Source organism: Anabrus simplex, chromosome 1 (assembly GCF_040414725.1).
Source record: "Anabrus simplex isolate iqAnaSimp1 chromosome 1, ASM4041472v1, whole genome shotgun sequence".
Taxonomy (NCBI): Eukaryota; Metazoa; Arthropoda; class Insecta; order Orthoptera; family Tettigoniidae; genus Anabrus; species Anabrus simplex.
Window position 1 is genome coordinate 537496867 of NC_090265.1, and position 17966 is coordinate 537514832.

A 17966-nucleotide genomic window follows, 5' to 3' on the forward strand; every position below is an offset into this window, starting at 1 on the left:
AAAGTAGATGGATTAGTTGATTTAGGTGAACACACACCAGACCTCCAGAAGAACTTGCTTGCAAATCACGCACCAGTGTTCATGTTCGTACCTTTTATGCATAATTGGGTGCAACCAGTTGCTGTTTATGCAAGCAGAAATGCTACTGCAGGGGACATTCTCGCAAAATTCTAATACAAGTGATTTTTCAGTTAGATGAGGATTCGTTTCTGAGTCAATTTGATCTTTACCAACCATCAAAAGAAACATAATAATCTAAAGCCATTTTAATTTCTAATCTTCAGTACAGTTGGTGAGGTTCTGAAACAAGCTGACAGAATAAGCAAGTAAGTAAGAAAAAAATATAATTAAATCACTGCTCCCAAACCCAGCCAGATTTTGAAATCAAAAGGTGATCTACATTTAGGATATTTGATTCCATTCTGTATGAAGGGAAATAGATTTGTTTAAGTTAAAATCAGAGAATTGCTGGCATTCTAAGGAGAGTATAAAATTGAAGGAAGCAGAGGGTAATAGGTATATTTCTTTTCCGTATTTACAAGCCTTATCTTAGCAAGATGATAAATTTCCTTCTGATTAACTAGTGTAACAGTTTCAAGTATCATAAAAACTTCTCCCTGAAGCTCGTTGAATTCTTGAACAGGTATGTGATGAGATGATCCGCTTTACTTAAACCCATTTCCTGAAAATAAAATAAAATAATCAAAGTAGAATCAACACAAGATAAAAGGAGAAGATACTAAAGCTAACATAGGTATTGGTATAAATTGATCTCATGGTTCCTTCATATTTCAAGCTTTTAAATCTGTATTCTGGATCAAATAAAGATCAGAACACGTGAACTTTGTGCTGAAAAAGGCAGAGTGCAAGTGGTAGCTTCATTACCTGACTTACGACAACGATGATCACGTTAAAGACTTTTTTTATGAGGATTTGTTAGAACTGTGGAATAAATTGCTCAAACATGATGTCAAAATGATTTTGGGTGATTTCAATGCAAGAGTTGGACAGGAAGAAAATTTTGTGCCAACAATGGGAAGGGAAAGTCTGCATAACGAAAGCAATGATAATGCCATTAGACTAATCGATTTCGCTACATCCACAAACACGAATGTGCAGAGTATCACTTTCCCACATAAACAAATACATAAGGAAACATGGTATTCATGTGATGGTAAGAAAGTCAATCAGATGGATCATGTACTAATTGATAACAGGCATAGAAGCTCCATAACTGATATCAGAGCTTACAGAGGAACTGAGATAGGATCTGATCACAATATGATAATTGCTTCTGTTAAAATTAAATTGAAAACCTCTTGTAAGTCACAGACTGAGGAATGATGTGATGTTGACACTGAGAAACTAAAGCAGGAGAATGAAAGATTAAAGTATAATGTGGAAATCGATAACAGATTGGATATACTGCAGGAAGATCCTACAGAAGACATTGATGAAACAAATGGCAAAATTTGTGAACGATGTGGAATAATGCAAAACAAATCATGACAACATTAGCAATGAAAGTGATAACAAAAGGTGTTAGTAAGAAAAAGAAATGGTTCGATGAGGCATGTCAAGATGCAGTTAATGAAGTGGCAATATGGAATAATAAATGGCTACAGTCTAATAAAAATGCAGATGTTGAGGAACTATACAGAGAAAAACAGAAAGAATGTAGTAAATTAATTCATAGAAAGAAAAATGTCTACCTGACACAACATACAGAATCAATCCAAGATGACTACATAAACAGGAACATCCACAAGATGTATGGAACTGTCAACACAATTAAGAAACGATTTCAACCAAGATCGAGTATTATGAGAAATATGTCTGGAAATTTAATTGCTGATCAGGACAAATTATTAAATTACTGTAAGCAATACTTTGATTCCTTGCTGAATTGTGATGATCCAGAAACCTGTATTAGTAAACCATCTAGTTCCCCATCAGAAGAACAAATACCAGAGTCTTCATATCAAGAGGTTTTACAAAGTATTATATGTTTAAAAAACAATAAAGCTTCAGGTAGTGACAACATTCTTCCTGAGCTTATTAAGTATTGTGGAGAAAGATTACATAAATACATTAATAAGATCATTCTAAGGATATGGCACGATGAAGTCATTCCAAAAGAATGTCAGGAATCACTTATTGTCCCAGTTCATAAAGGAGGGGATAAGGAAGAAGTTCAAAATTACTGTGGTATATCTCTTGTAAACGGCCTACAAAATTCTGTCTTTTTTACTTTTACAGCGTTTAAAACCATTTGCTGAAAATGTTATTGGGGACCATCAGAACAGTTTTTGGAGTAACAGATCCACTACAGACAACATATTTGCAATTAAGACTATTAATGATAAGGTGTTGGAACACAAGGAGTCAGTTCATTATCTCTTTACAGATTTCTTCAAGGCATATGATTCAATGCATAGAGAAGGGCTGTGGAACATCATAATGTAGTTTGGCCTTCCCATAAAATTAATTAACATGTGCAAGCTGTGTATGGATGGTAATGTTAGCTGTGTTTTGCTCAAGGGCAGAAAATCAAGTTCCTTCCAAAATAAAACTGGTCTGGCCTCCTCTTCTATTCAACATTGCAATGGAGAAGATTATCAAGAAATTAGCTCTTGTACCCTCTGGCAACATATTGGGGAGAAAACATGAAGTCCTTGCATATGCAGATGATATTGTTCTTATTGGCTGCAATGAATTAGAAATTAGGTAGTTATTTGTGGAACTAGAGGAAATGGCAGCAAAAATTGGCTTGCAGGTAAATGATTAAAAGACACATTACATGGTTGTACAGAGACCGAATCATGAGGAGGTTGACAGAATGCCTTTGAAGATTGGGAAATATATAAAAGAGTAGAGGAGTTTAAATTCCTTGGTGTATTAATTGATGAGCAAAACCGAAGGCAACAGGAACACCAAGCTAGAATTAAGAATGCAAATAAGGGCATTTTGCTCAATGAGTCCTATATTAGGCTCCAAGATTTTAACAAGGAATGCAAAAAAATTATCTACAATACAATCATTCGACCAGTACTTCTTTATGGTTCCGAGACATGGAGTATAACCAAGAAAGAGCACCAGCAGTTGCATATCTTTGAGAATAAAGTTTATAGAAAAATATTTGGCCCATGGTTCGATCCTATCTCTCAAAGTTGGCAGAAAAGATCTAATTACGAGATTTACACCCTCTCTCAACAACACACTAGAATGGGTGTCACAGAATCCAACCGATTGCACTGGACTGGACATGTACTGAGAATGCAGGATAACAGAGCACCAATAGATCTATACAAGGACTCTCTTAATGGGAAAAGACCTTCAGGAAGACCCTGAAGTACCTGGAAGAAGGAGATCAACAGGCTCAGGATAAAAAAAGGATGGAGGGATGGAAGAGGATTGTGACATCGGCATGGAGACTTCCCGTCCCTCAGAAGCCTACAGAGTGAGTGAGTGAGTGAGTGAGTATGTGATAACTAAAACATATGTATAACAGACAAAGAAAATGTTGCAGAAAAAATTATGACACTAAATTACATATAATAACAAAATTGATGGTTATGATGTTCTTGTCATGATATGATATCTTTAACTTCACTTAAGGCATCAGGCAAAGAAGTAATCTCTAATGTCTGATGTAGGAGTGCTATAATATTTCGAGTGATACTCTTTTAGCTCTCGAAGGAGCAAGATATACTGAAAACAAAAGAGACTTGAACATATATACAGAAACACCCAGTGAACTACAGACTACCTTCAACAAGCTAATTATGTGGCAGAGGATAATAAATTCATAATTAACCAGAACAAATGGTGCAGATGAATTTTCGCACAGGAGGAAGAAAAACATTGAAAGACAGGACCTGCTATAAGAAATGGAGAACCTCTAAAAATCACATGCTTTGAACATCTAGGCACCACTCTGCAAACATCACGAACTACCTAGACAAGGCTCATCAAGGGTAGGGTGACAGGAGTTGTAACAGCAATGAACAACATCACAGTGTTAAGAAAACTCGCACCTAACGTAGCAATGTAGTGATTCTGTGCCAAAATCTCACTGATAATTACATATGGGTTGCAATTGATATGGGAGTGCCTTATATATCAAAATCTACAGACATTGAAAATATCACGCAGTCTAGAGGAAAATATCGCATTGCTTCTCCAAATTCACTACATCCAGATTGTGTTACAACCTCAAAAGAGAACTTCTCATTAGGAAGAACAGGTTTTTTTTTTTTTGCTACTTGCTTCACGTCGCACCGACACAGATAGGTCTTATGGCGACGATGGGACAGGGAAGGGCTAGGAGTGGGAAGGAAGCGGCCGTGGCCTTAATTAAGGTACAGCCCCAGCATCTGCCTGGTGTGAAAATGGGAAACCACGGAAAACCATTTTCAGGGCTGCCGACAGTGGGGTTCAAACCTACTATCTCCCGAATACTGGATACTGGCCGCACTTAAGCGACTGCCTATCGAGCTCAGTAAGAACAGTGTTACAAATTGGTGTTGCTATCTACAACTTCCCTTATTCTGCAACAAAAAGAGTTGCAGGTAAAAAAGAGGGGAAATACGGACCCCATGACTAATACAGATTGGATGAAAGCTGACTATAAACTACAGCACGTAGTATGTATTTGCGAGTTGTGTGAGAAAACCTGCAAGACATACCAAGCTATGAACTATGCCTATAGACAGACCACACTGGTAAAATTTGGATGTCATCCTAAGGACTCCCTTTTGCTTCTTTTGCTGATACCTTCGTTTTTCAGTAAGTTTCTGAACGTTGCAGTTTATATCTCTGAGTCATTATGAGAAGAAACTTGTATGTATTATCTATGTTAATTTAATTTTATGGCCATTGGCTGCATTAAAATATTATTATTATTATTATTATTATTATTATTATTATTATTATTATTATTATTATTATTATTATTATTGTGGTGGAGGATAGTATTGTGTGTGATGTGTGAGTTGCAGGAATGCTGGACACAGCAGAGATATGTAGGCACCAAGCCAAGGGAATTCAATGTTTAAGATTAAAATCTCTCAACCAGGCCAGGAATAAATAAAATTATTATTATTATAAACAAATAAATCTAATGATTTATTTTTGCAAATGATGTTAAGTATCTCTGGAATGTTGTCCGGCTCCATGGTTGAATGGTCAGTATTTTGACATTTGGTCCTCAGGTTCAATTCCTGGCCTGGTTGAGGGATTTTAATTGTAAACATAGAATTCCCTTGGCTTTGGGCCTACATATCTCTGCTGTGTCCAGTATTCCTGCAACTCACACATCACACACAATACTATCCTCAACCAAACTAACATGCACTTTCCTATACACAGCAGATGCTGTCCACCTCCACTGGAGGTCTAACTTACCAGGGCTGGGATGTTTCGTTATAACCAAATCTTGTAAAGTTGATACCGAAAATAGCAATGCAGTAATCTACTAAACATAACCACAAACTGAGAGAATAAGATGGTGGAGAATGACAGTAGATTAATAATCTTGAGTGGAGGTTTTAAAGGGAGGAAAACCGAGCTCGATAACTGCAGTCGCTTAAGTGCGACCAGTATTTGGGAGATAGTGGGTTCGAACCCCACTGTCGGCAGCCCTGAAGATGGTTTTCTGTGGTTTCCCATTTTCACACCAGGCAAATGCTGGGATACTGTACCTTAAAAAAGGCCACGGCGACTTCCTTCCCACTTTTAGCCCTTTCCCGTACCACCGTCGCTATGGGACATATCTGTGTTGGTGTGATGTAAAGCAACTTAATCTAATAAAGAAACTATTTAAAATAGTTTATGTTGGGTCATGATGAAGGGAATGCATGTTGTTCCCGAAACATGTATGAATGATTTAAATAATTTTCAATCATTAAAGCGTATTGACAAAGTGGACCCAACAGAAACTATTTTAAATTATTAACTTATTAATAACAGTATTTGTCAAGTTGTACCCTAAGTGGTTGATGACAGGTGACTTAGTTGAAGGAGCATCAGTCAAGGAAAAATTTAGAAATAGATTATTATTATTATTATTGTTACGGTGTTTTTCCGTGGTAGGTAGAGGTGAAAGAAGGTGCGGGTGTGAATAGGTCTCCAGCTACGAAAGCAAAATTAATTTAAAATTTAACAAGGTTATATTTTCTTTTCAAAAGCCAAGTGAATACAGGATCAACTCAAGTACCTATTATGGTTTAGTTTATCAACAGTAAAGCAACCTGTAGAAAAAAAAAGGCAGGAAAGATATTATAATATGATGATGAAGTTGGAGTTTGAGAGGACAAATTGGAGCAAATATTAATTTTTATGCAGAGCAACTGGGAATTGGAAAAATATATATTAGGTAAAGTTTGATAAATTCACAAGTTCTTTGAAATAATTTCAGAAATGACTAGGAAAACAACTGACAGGGAATCTGCCACGTGGGTGACAACCTTAAATGAAGATCAATGATAAATGATTGATGACTGAATATCTTGACAAAAGAATGTGACATTAATTCAGAGACAAGGAAGTAAAGATGGAGAAGCGTGGAAAGAATTCCAATACTACTTTTTGGAAGACAAACAGTACAGAGCAAAACTGAAGTTCTGTGATTCTCCCAGTGTCAACCATAAAATTAATTAGAACTCCAAATATCAGTAAGATAAAATTGTGTTTGTTCAGCTGGGAATTACTTGACTGTCGAAGACGGGCTTGCAACCATTCGGTAGATCATCTAAGGGGAATGGGTCCCTTCATCATTCATTGTTAATCTCCACTTTATATGCTGCCAGAGCCAGCTGGACCCTATTTCATTGTATGGTAAATGATGATTCTTTCATGTGAAGAAGAGAGAAAAATAAGTAAAATATAAGAAAGGGCACCGTAAATTGGAGAACTTATTAATAACAGTATTTGTCAAGTTGTACCCTAAGTGGTTGATGACAGGTGACTTAGTTGAAGGAGCATCAGTCAAGGAAAAATTTAGAAATAGATTATTATTATTATTATTGTTACGGTGTTTTTCCGTGGTAGGTAGAGGTGAAAGAAGGTGCGGGTGTGAATAGGTCTCCAGCTACGAAAGCAAAATTAATTTAAAATTTAACAAGGTTATATTTTCTTTTCAAAAACAAGAAATAACAAGCATGGCAGGTACAAAGTAGCAAGTCAAAAAGGGTAGTTACAATATTTACAGGAATTGGGCTTCGCGCCCTGATTTTACACAGCTTGGGCAATCAGCTCAGTTTTACCCCAAACACGAGTTTTAACAGAGGGGCAGAAAACCCCATTCATACCTAGGAGCCCTTGCTCCAAATTACACAGAAAAGCCTCCACGAGGCATACAACACTTAATTTTCAAAAGAGCCACTCGCTCTCAAAATTTAAGCCTCTCCCAGGCCACACCAAACTCCACCTTCAAGTTGTCCTCACTGGACATAGACACAGGGGTACAATACCCAACCTACTGAGGTCTATTAAATGAAAAGGGGCAATTACATGACCTCTAAAATAACAATTTGAGAGGAGGCAATCTGCACTCCTAATACACTTGTTTTTAAAAAAACCTAATCTGGCTCTAGGCCACTAATGCAAGGGCTAATCCCATACTACCGAGGTGACTTTAGAAAAGAGCAATTTGTTTTACATTAACGAAGAATAGGTTGAGAAAATAAGTTCACCTCAAGACAATGTGAGTGGGAGCTCGAGAGGGTTAGCACTCTCTATCCCAATATGCAGCTTAAAAGAGAATAGAAGAAAAGATCGTTACATTTTAGGAAAAGGTTACATGTAGGAACGCTTCGCACCCGCCCCGAGAGTTAAACTGCTGAGCTAGCAAAGAAAGAATTTATTAATCGGCCATTACCTTATTGCTGACCGCTGCCGAGGAAAGAGGCGCTTCCCGCCTCCTGCTATGTACTTTATACACTGAAAGATGGAACAGAAGTGGCCCGGAGACCCTAAAATCAGCAGTTTATATCCTCTCGCGGAAGGTTCTAGGCGTTAGGGGAATGAAAACACCCTCCCACAAACTTTTTATTGGCTCGGGTACAGAAACATATCCAAGTTGGGGGAAGATACATCGGATTGGTCGGAAATTACTAAAAGAAATTCGGGATTGGATAAATCTAAAACAAGGGGGAAAAGAGGGGTATACAGCCAACTTAAACAATAACAGAAAGAAATTTAGCAAGAAACAAACATTTGAAATAAAAATTTCTCCAACAAAATAGTTCTTTGACTCCGCACTAGGGTGCACTATTGTTGATCTTCAGTAGTGTCCTCTAGAAGAGAAAGTTCACACTTCTTACTTCAAGCGAAACAAAAACACATCAAAAATGACACAGTTCAAAAACTCAAAATTTTCCACGTGGTGACATCTTCTGAGAAGGTAAAGAATTAATAGCGTAGATAAAGTTCAGACTTCCTCCAGCAGAGGAGTTTCAACTGGCGCACATTTTAAATTAGCGGAGTGGAGGTGTACCTCCCGGTACAATTATTATTATTATTATTAATATGTACTACATCTTCATTATTGACTGTAAAGACTTTCAGCGTTCAGCCTGAAAAACTCTGTTAATTTACTAATCACCGCCATAGTCCTCTATTTGTAATTAGTTCTGTAGCCTTGTTTAGTTCTATGTCTCCTATCTTTAAATCGTTCAAAACTGAGCCTAACCAGGGTCATCTTATTCTCCATCTATTCCTCTCACCCTCCATAACAGAGTCCATTATTCCCGTAGGCAAGCTATCCTCTTCCATTCGCCATATGACCCCACCGCCGAAGCTCGTTTATGCGTACAGCTTCATCCATCGAGTTCGTTCTTAACTTAGCCTTTATCTCCTCATTCCAAATACCTTCCTGCCATCAAATATAGTAGAGACAATACGCGACACTCTGCGAGATATTGAGGGACAGCAATTAGAGCTCTGTCTAGCGGAGTGACCTGAGAGTTACCGATTCTGTCATAAGAGCACATGTATTTGTTTGTGAAGTTTTTGGCATTATTTATGCGTTTGCATTAAGTTGACATAAGTAAATAGTAGCGCATGTCATTCCTTTATATCTCCTCTTAATATGACTGGAAGGATATGTGCTGTGTTTGGCTGCAATAACTATGAAGCACAAAAGGATTCGCGGTCTTTCTTCCGTTTACCTCGTGACAAGAAAATGTAAGTAAAAATTGTGTTCGCATATATATTCTTCCAGTCACAAAGAGATTTTTATAGTACTTCCTGAACTTCTGACCTGTGCGACCTGCATTTTGACTGGCTTAAAATATAAGGAGGTTATTTTATTGTATAGTGCAGCAGTTAACCTTCAATACCGATGTGTTGTTGTAGGTGTGATCTGTGGGTTTGATTTAATTCAGGAAAATACATATTCATATGTGTGTGGCTGGCTGTGTTCCAAGTTACCCCATTTGGAATGCCGTAGTGCACTGTCAAGCACTGAAGAAAATATGGGTGATTTAAGATATGTACATATTTTGTTGAAACAATATGATGATGCAAATTTGCTTTACACTAATGTAATGGCATTATGGCAAGTATTGCTTACAGGGAAAATCTGAATGTTTTTGAGGCTAAATTTATAGATTTTCTTTCTGTTAGTAGGCTTCAAGTTTAAAGGAAAATTATCCATTTCATAAAGGTAAATTCATTGAATCATGTGTGTAAGGAATGTGCCGATATTTCTGTTGACAAGTGTTTTAATGTGACGATACAATGCCTTTTAATGAGAAAAAAGACAAATCTAGCCGTGAACATTCAGGCAGGAATGCTAAAGCTAAAAAAGTAATGCATAAATGAAAGATGAAGCTCTTTCACAGCAGTCCATTTCACATCTTGATTATATGTCTAATTTCCGTCTTTAAATAATAACCTGTTAAACAATTCTTCATTCATTTATCCAGAACTGCTTTAGCAACTTTGAAGTTAATATCTTAGTAACACTTTCTTTCTAGACGTAATTTATTTATCCATTTCCGCATATATATATATATTTGCATTGATATTTGAATTTAGTGCGAATTTTCAGGTCACGCCACTAGGAGCGCCACTTGCAACTTGTCTCCCATTTTAACAAGGCCAAATCCGGAAGTGTCGCGTATTGTCTCTACTGTATTTGCTGCCATTGTACCCACCTGCTTGTACCAGCAATTTCTTAATACTTTCATGTCTGTTACTTCTAGCTTGTGAATAAGATATACTGAGTCCACCCACCTTTCACTCCCATAAAGCAAAGTTGGTATGAAAACACACTGGTGTATAGAGAGTTTCGGGAACTGACTTGCATAAACTTTACTGCAGCTTGATTCAATCTCACTTATTATACTACCGTCCTGGAAGAATACATATCCCAAATATTTGAAATTATCTACCTCTTCCAGCTTTGTATCCCCAATCTGATGTTCAATTCTCTTGCATTTCTTACCTACTGACACCGCATTAGTCTTGAAAATGCCAATTTTCATACCATACTCATTGCACCTATTTTCATGTTCCAAGATATTAGACTGCAGGCTTTCGGCCCAATCTGCCATTAAGACCAAGTCGTCAGCATAGGCCAGACTGCTTACTACATTTGTACCTAACTGAATCCCTCCTTGAAAAAATCTCCCCCCAATGTGACAATTTTACCACCCATTTCTTTTTCACACCTTGTCCTTTTATAGGCAATCAATGCAATTATTTTGCAAGTTGCTTTATGTCGCACTGACACAGATATGTCTTATAGTGGCGATGGGACAGGAAAGGGCTAGGAATGGGAAATCAGCAGCCGTGGCCTTAAAGTACAGCCCCAGCATTTGCCTGGTGAGAAAAAGGGAAACCACGGAAAACCATCTTCAGGGCTGGCGACAGTGGGGTTCGAACTCCCTATCTCCCGAAACAATGCAATTTAATTCTAATGTAAGAATGATTGAAGCTTCATCAATAATAATAATAATAATAATAATAATAATAATAATAATAATAATAATAATAATAATAATAATAATAATAACAATAATAATAATAATAATAATAACAATAACAATAATAATAATAATAATAATAATAATAATAATAATAATAATAATAATAATAATAATAATAATAATAATAATAATAACAGCTGATTTTCACAATACGTCTGCTTCTGAGCTTTTCAATTTAATACACGGAACTGAACTTTCTGTTACTGGAACAGGCAAACCAAACATATCCGAATTGTCATACCATCTGGTAGTAACAAAGCCGCAATTCCTGTCCATGCAGCAGCGATTGCAATCTCCCCTTTCCTTCTAATCATGTATATTAAACTTGAAAAAACACTTGTTTTCCCGAAGCCTCCTGGAGCTTAAAAAAAAGAAATGATGTTCTGACTTAGTTTCACAGAGCCCTCTATCGGGCTGGCATAGAAAGATCAGCAGAGACAACTTTTATAGAGCAACATATTTTTCTAATAATTGACTATTTTATGCAAGTAAATCATATTTTTCTAGTAACCCTGAGATAAAGATCTTTCTTTTGATGTATAACAGTTAATGTTTGTTTCTCGTTCAGATTATATGTGATTATTTCACCTAAATATTTAAATTCTTCTACAATTTTTATTTCTTGGTCTCCCAGCTTAACTTTGCAAGCAGAAGTTGAGTTGGCATAATTTCTTTTTTTTTTTTTTCAAATAAAATTTTCAAACCAACATTCTAAGCTATTTCCTATAATTATTTAATTTGTTGTTTTGTTTCCTGAATATCACTGGCCAAAAGAGCTAGGTCATCAGCAAATCCTAGACAGTTCAAATGTATGTTATGCTTCTGAGTTCCAATTTTTATATTTTTTGAGTTATTCTTGTACCATTCCCTCATAACGTACTCCAGTGCACAGTTAAAAAGAAGAGGTGACAATCTGTCACACTGTCTTAAACCAGTTGTTACCAAGAATGGTTCAGAAAGTTCTCCTCTGAACTTAATTTTAGAAATTGTATTAGTTAGAATAAGTTCAGTCAATATGATTAGCTTTGAGTGAAGTCCAAAATGTCTTAAAATTTATAATGATGGTCTGTGGATGGAGTTGTAAAGTTTCTTGAAATCTATAAATGTTATTGAAAGGGGCTTGTTTAATTTTCTGTAATATGCTATGACTAGCTTCAAAGTTATTATTTGTTCAGAGAGGCTTCTCCAGGGTCTGAAGAACTGAAGAACCTCTCTGGTATTCACCTAACTCTTGATCAAGTTTTTTTTTTTCTAGGGACTTTACGTCGCACCGACACAGATAGGTCTTGTGGCGACGATGGGATAGGAAAGGCCTAGGAGTTGGAAGGAAGCGGCCGTGGTCTTAATTAAGGTACAGCCTGGTGTGAAAATGGGAAACCACGGAAAACCATCTTCAGGGCTGCCGATAGTGGGATTCGAACCTACTATCTCCCGGATGCAAGCTCACAGCCGCAAGTTGTTCTTTAATCTGATTGTATCATAGAGAAAATCTTATGTGCAGTCATGGATGGAAATACCTCTATAGTTGTCTGGATTACTTCTTTCACCTTTCTTATGAATTGGATTAATTATGGCTGTTGTCCACTGTTCTGGGAATTTTTCTGATATCCAAATCTTCTGTAATATCATATGGAGGGATGTCCGAGTCGCACCGCCGGTGTATTTCTACATCTCTGCGAAAACCTGGTCTTCTCCACACGCTTTGTAGTTCTTCATTTCTTTAAGCACTGTTTCAACTTCTTTTGCTGTAGGTGGGTTTATATTTTCAGATTTAGTTTTTATCGGGGTATGTGTATCAGTTAATAAGAGCTTTTCAGGTTCATCACTGTACAAGAGCTTGTTAAATGCTTCCACCATGATTTCTGTGTTTTCCTTATTGTTATGCGCAATTTTTCCATGTTTATTTTTCAACCAATAATGTGGGGGGGTTGTATTTTTGCAATTGTTTACCAAAGGCTTTGTAATAATTTCTAGAATAGGTTCTGTAATAATTTTCCTCAATAGAGTTTATTAAATCTTTTTGATATTTTCTCTTAATTCTTCTAATCGTTTGGGTGAATTCTTTTCTGACATTCTTGAGGTTCATGGCATTTTATTCTGGTTTGTGGGCTTGAAATTTCAACCAAGTTTAATGTCTTTCTCAATGCATTCTCTCATAATCAGAGGTGCACCAGACAAGTCTTTTCCTGGATCTTCTGCATTCTGTTTAAGAATTGGTATTAGGTCATCTAAGTTGTCTGTCAGTCTTGTAGTTCCTGTTCTTTGCCGATGCTGGGCATTCTGGATTAACTGATGAGGGTTGTATGTCCTTTTCTCTCCAACTCTATTTTGTCTTTTTCTTCTTAATGGAGTAAATTTAATCTTGATTTTAATTAAATAATGATCTGAACCAGTGTCCGTTCCCCTTAGAACTTTGACATTGTGGATTTCCTTGTGAAAGAATTTGTCCTTACATACGTGGTCTAGCTGCCATTCCCCTTTTGTCCAATCAGGATGTTTCCAAGTTTTAAGTTTGTGTGGTTTTCTTTTAATATATGTAGATTAGGAGATTAGTCCATGGGTTCTGCAAACTTCTATGAGTCTTTGACCATTTCTGTTAGTATATTTATGAGGAACCCACTTTCCTACTATATCTCGATACTTCTTTTCCTTACCCAGTTGAGCGTTTAAGTTCCCTATAAGGATCTTGACGTTATTCATTCTTATTTTATTCATTGTCTGATCAAGGAGATCCTAAAAATTATCAACTTACACAGTTTTTGTAAGGAAATTTTTTTCATTGCTAGGTGCATGAGCATTTATGATGGTGTAAAGTTTGTGGTTTGTAAAGTCAGAATTGCAATTCTCGGTGAGATGGCTTAAAAACCAATTATGGAATCTATTATTTTCAAATTTACTACAAATCCTGTACCAAACTGGGAGCAATGTTTCATGACCCTTTGGCCTGGCTTCCCATTGTACACTATATAACCTTGTGATTCAAACTGATTGTTAAATTTCTCATTTCTTGGAGCCTTACAAGAAGAATATTTTGTCTGTCTAATTCATCTGTGAAGTTCTTGAGCTTTTCGGTTTTCTGTAAGGAATTTATATTGTGTGTTGCAATGTAGTTAATATGCTTATGTTTGATTCTATGTTTGCATGTTTGGTTATATGTATTTTTGAGTGTTCAAATTCATTCTTGTCTTTTAGGTGACTATCCACCAAATTCGATGTAGTCTTCCCCATCTTTAAGGGGTTAGATGGTGGAATTCTTTTACTAAAAGACCTTTCCATATCTGAATATCAAAGGTTATCAACCTTAAGTGGAGCAAGCTCCGATTTACAACTACGGTTGTTAGTCGCAGAGGATATTTATTCAGCTGCCACTAACACGTGAAACAGACGCTGTTAGGGTACCGCCACTAACATGGGGAAACGTTGTGCCCTTTAATACCTCAAGATGCTTATTTTCTGGCTGTAATTTTACGGCTTTAAGCCAACGCTGTGATTGTTTTGTAGTGTTTCAATTTGGTTGCTACTGAGAGGCACTTTTTATTATACAGTATGTATTCTGGGTAACATGCTGTGCTGTTACCAGTTTATCTATTCTATTTTGCCACACTGGTTTCTCGTTCAGGTTATATGTGATTATTTCACCCAAATATGTAAACTACATGTCTTAACTTTTCTTAAATGTATCTTCCTTTTAATAGATATGGGATAGCCCTACGTTTCAATGTACAAGTTGTACATTGGTGCCATTAGCACCAGGTATCATTCTCCACTCCTTATGGCTGAGAAGGATGTTTTTACACTTTTTTTTGTAAATTTTAAATAATTTTTCTCATTCTCACTCTGTATGTTATTTGAATTAATAGTGCTCTTAGGATGATCCAAAAATGGAGAGTGATATTGCAGAGGCAGAGGTAAAAATGGCTGTTAAACAAATGAAAACAGGAAAAGCAGCAGGGATGGATTTAATATGTGTGAAAATGATAAAGACAGCAGGACCTATTGGTCTACATTGGTTATATAGGCTCCTAAGGTGTACAAGGAGGAAAAAGGAAGTATGGATTTCGACAGGGCAGGTCAACGATAGACCCCTATATTCGCCATGAGATTACTGATGAAACAACAGTGGAAATACAAAAAAGATCTGGAGATGGTATTTCTTGATCTAGAAAAGGTATTAGTGTGAATAAAGAAAAGGTGTGGGAAATTCTGGAAAGAAAAAGATATGAAAAGCAATCAAGAGAACTAGTGAAAGCAATGTATAAGAATTGTTTCAGTTGTGTTCAGACTCCAGTGGGGAGAACAGATCGGTTTACAAGCCAAACTGGACTTAGACAGGGAAGTGTATTGTCTCCACTTATGTTTATAATGGTTATGAATGAAATTCTAAATGAAACAAAGCCAAGACATGGAGAGGTTATGAAAATATTGTTATTTGCAGATGACATAGTGATCTGCAGAATCAACAATACAGAAGTGCAAATCCAACTAGAGGCTTTAAATGACAATATTGAGAAATATGTTATGAAAATCAGTTTGGAGAAGAGCAAAACAGTGGTGATGACAAGAGGAGAAAGAGAAGGAAAGAGAAGGAAGAGGAATCATTAGTATTGGGGAACAAAACCTTGAGGTTGTTGAATACTTCAAATATTTGGGAAGTGAAATAATGTAAGATGCAAGGTTGAATAAGGAGATCAGCAGAAGGTTACACGTGGGAAATAAATTTTACTAGAACATAAAGAACCTGGTGTAGAACAGAGAAGTTCCTATGAAATGTAAAGAAATAATATACAAGATGTACTATACCCCTATATTAACATATGCATCAGAGACTTGGACTTTGACAGCAAGAAATGAGAGTAAAATTCAGGCCAGTGAGATAAAGTTCCTGAGCAGTATGGTATAGACAAGGAGGTACAGAGTAAGAAATGTTGAGGTCAGAAAAGAGATAGGGGTAGAAAACTGAGTGATAGAATGGAGAAGAATAAATTGAGATGGTTTGGACATGTTATGAGGATGGAGGTGGGAAGGATATCGAAACAAGGGTTCGAGGCCAAGACAGAAGGAAAGAGGGCAAGCTCTTGTACAGTGATGAACCTGAAAAAAAAAAATGAAAAAAAGGCAGGACTGGAATACAATTACTGAAGAGGAGTGGTGGAAGGAGGGGCAATGATGGAGAAGTGCCATCAACAGCCCGACCTGACAGGAGCTGGACAAGGGGAAATTAAAATGATGATGAGACCTCTTAGGAAAATTACCTTTATTTGAAATTTCGGCCACAAAAATCCATGATCCATCGCTTTGTAGGGGTTCCTACCACTTCTCCACATTCTGCCATTTAGTTGTCGTGTATTTTAACTTTGTCTCCATCCACTATCTAAAGGCTAAGCCTTGTTGCTTCAGCCACATACTACGGTCTTCAGCAGTCCTTTTCATCGTGACATAGGAAGGAAAACCCAGCTGAGCGATTATGTTCCTAAGATATGAGAGACGTGGTCTTCCTCTCGACTTCTTCCCTAGGATCTTTCCTTCGAAGACATTCTGGAGAAAGGTGTCATGTCGTAGGACGTGTCCAAGAAATTTAGCTTTCCTCTGCTCTATAAAATAAATTAAGGTCCGTTTCTCATTAACATCATTCAAGATTTGGATATTAGTTTTTTTTCCTGTCCAACTCGTCCCCGTCAGTCTTCTCCAGAACCACATTTCCGCAGCTTCTAGTATTGATTGTGCTTGTTTTCCTAAAGTCCAGGTCTCACAACTGTAAGTTAGCACACTCCAAACAAAGGTTTTAGCAAATTTCTTCCTGGTTTCAATTTCTATGTACTTATTTAACAATACATTCTTCCTACTTTGTCTAACCTGGGTAAAAAGTAATGGTGGAACTGTTGGAAATGAGAGGGCGGACATATATATATATATATATTTTTTTTTTGCTAGTATTATTGCAATTTTTATTGGAGTTGATACTATTATGGTTGAAAAATATGCTCCGATTAGAGTTGTGAGTTGAAAAAGACACGTGGAACTGTCGTTTTTGAAATAAATTTGGCAGATGCTGTGGTGGTTGTAGGTGAAGGTGGAGTAGTTAGACTTGTTTACCGGGAATTAATTTAGATAACTGCCTAGTTTTTACTCTGCCTGTGATTTTGTTGATGACCTTGATATTAAATTCCTTACTAATGAGGACAAAATTAAAATCTGTCAGAAAGTGGACTGGCACCTGCATCTTTAAGCGTGCAGAGGTAGCGCAAATGTTGAAACTTGTAACATTAATCAATTAAAAGAACGGCATTTGAAACATGAATTAAATTTAGAATAGTTAAAACACGTCGTGAAATAAGGATTATTTATTCTGCAAGGAAGTTGGCCCTATTTTACCTAAAAGTATGTTAGGGCTATAGTTTATAACAGTACAATATTAAATGTTATTTATACATTACCTAATAGAACAAAAACTGAAAAGAATATTACAATGAGTTTAAAACATTTACTAAGAAACGGATAAAAACTGACAGGGGAAAATTTACAAGGCAGTAATCGAGGTGTCCTAACAGATTGTTTCTTTTGATAGCATATAGTGGACAGTAGAAAATTAAATGAGCTACTGTTTGTTCTGATTGACACTTACAAAGGTATCCTTCGTGTGATGGTATTTTAAACCGTTGAAAATAACTTCTAAATTTACAATGTCCAGTAATAAACTATGTAAGTAAAAAAGTGGGTTTGGAGAATTTTGAAGTTAAATGTTGATGAACGGTTGGAAAGAACATATTTCCAGCTCTCTTCCATTTTACTTCTAAATATCTTCTCACATGAGATAGGTGACATGTGTAGAAGCTGAAATCTACATCTCATAGAGCTGATGTCCACCACCGGGCGAGTTGGCCATGCGGTTAGGGGTGTGGCTGTGAGCTTGCATCCAGGAGATAGAAGGTTAGAACCCCACTGTCAGCAGCCCTGAAAATGATTTTCCGTACT

At 36.6% G+C, this 17966-nt stretch overlaps 1 protein-coding gene across 1 annotated transcript in view; it reads right to left on the reverse strand.

The window, feature by feature from the left end:
• Positions 1–270: 270 nt before the first annotated feature.
• Positions 271–17966, reverse strand: part of LOC136869107 (DNA repair and recombination protein RAD54B) — a 329880-nt gene continuing 312184 nt past the window's right edge. The window contains exon 18 of the mRNA XM_068227115.1: positions 271–682. Coding sequence (XP_068083216.1) covers positions 602–682 — 81 coding nt within the window. The 3' untranslated portion in view covers positions 271–601. The remainder of the gene's footprint in view (positions 683–17966) is intronic.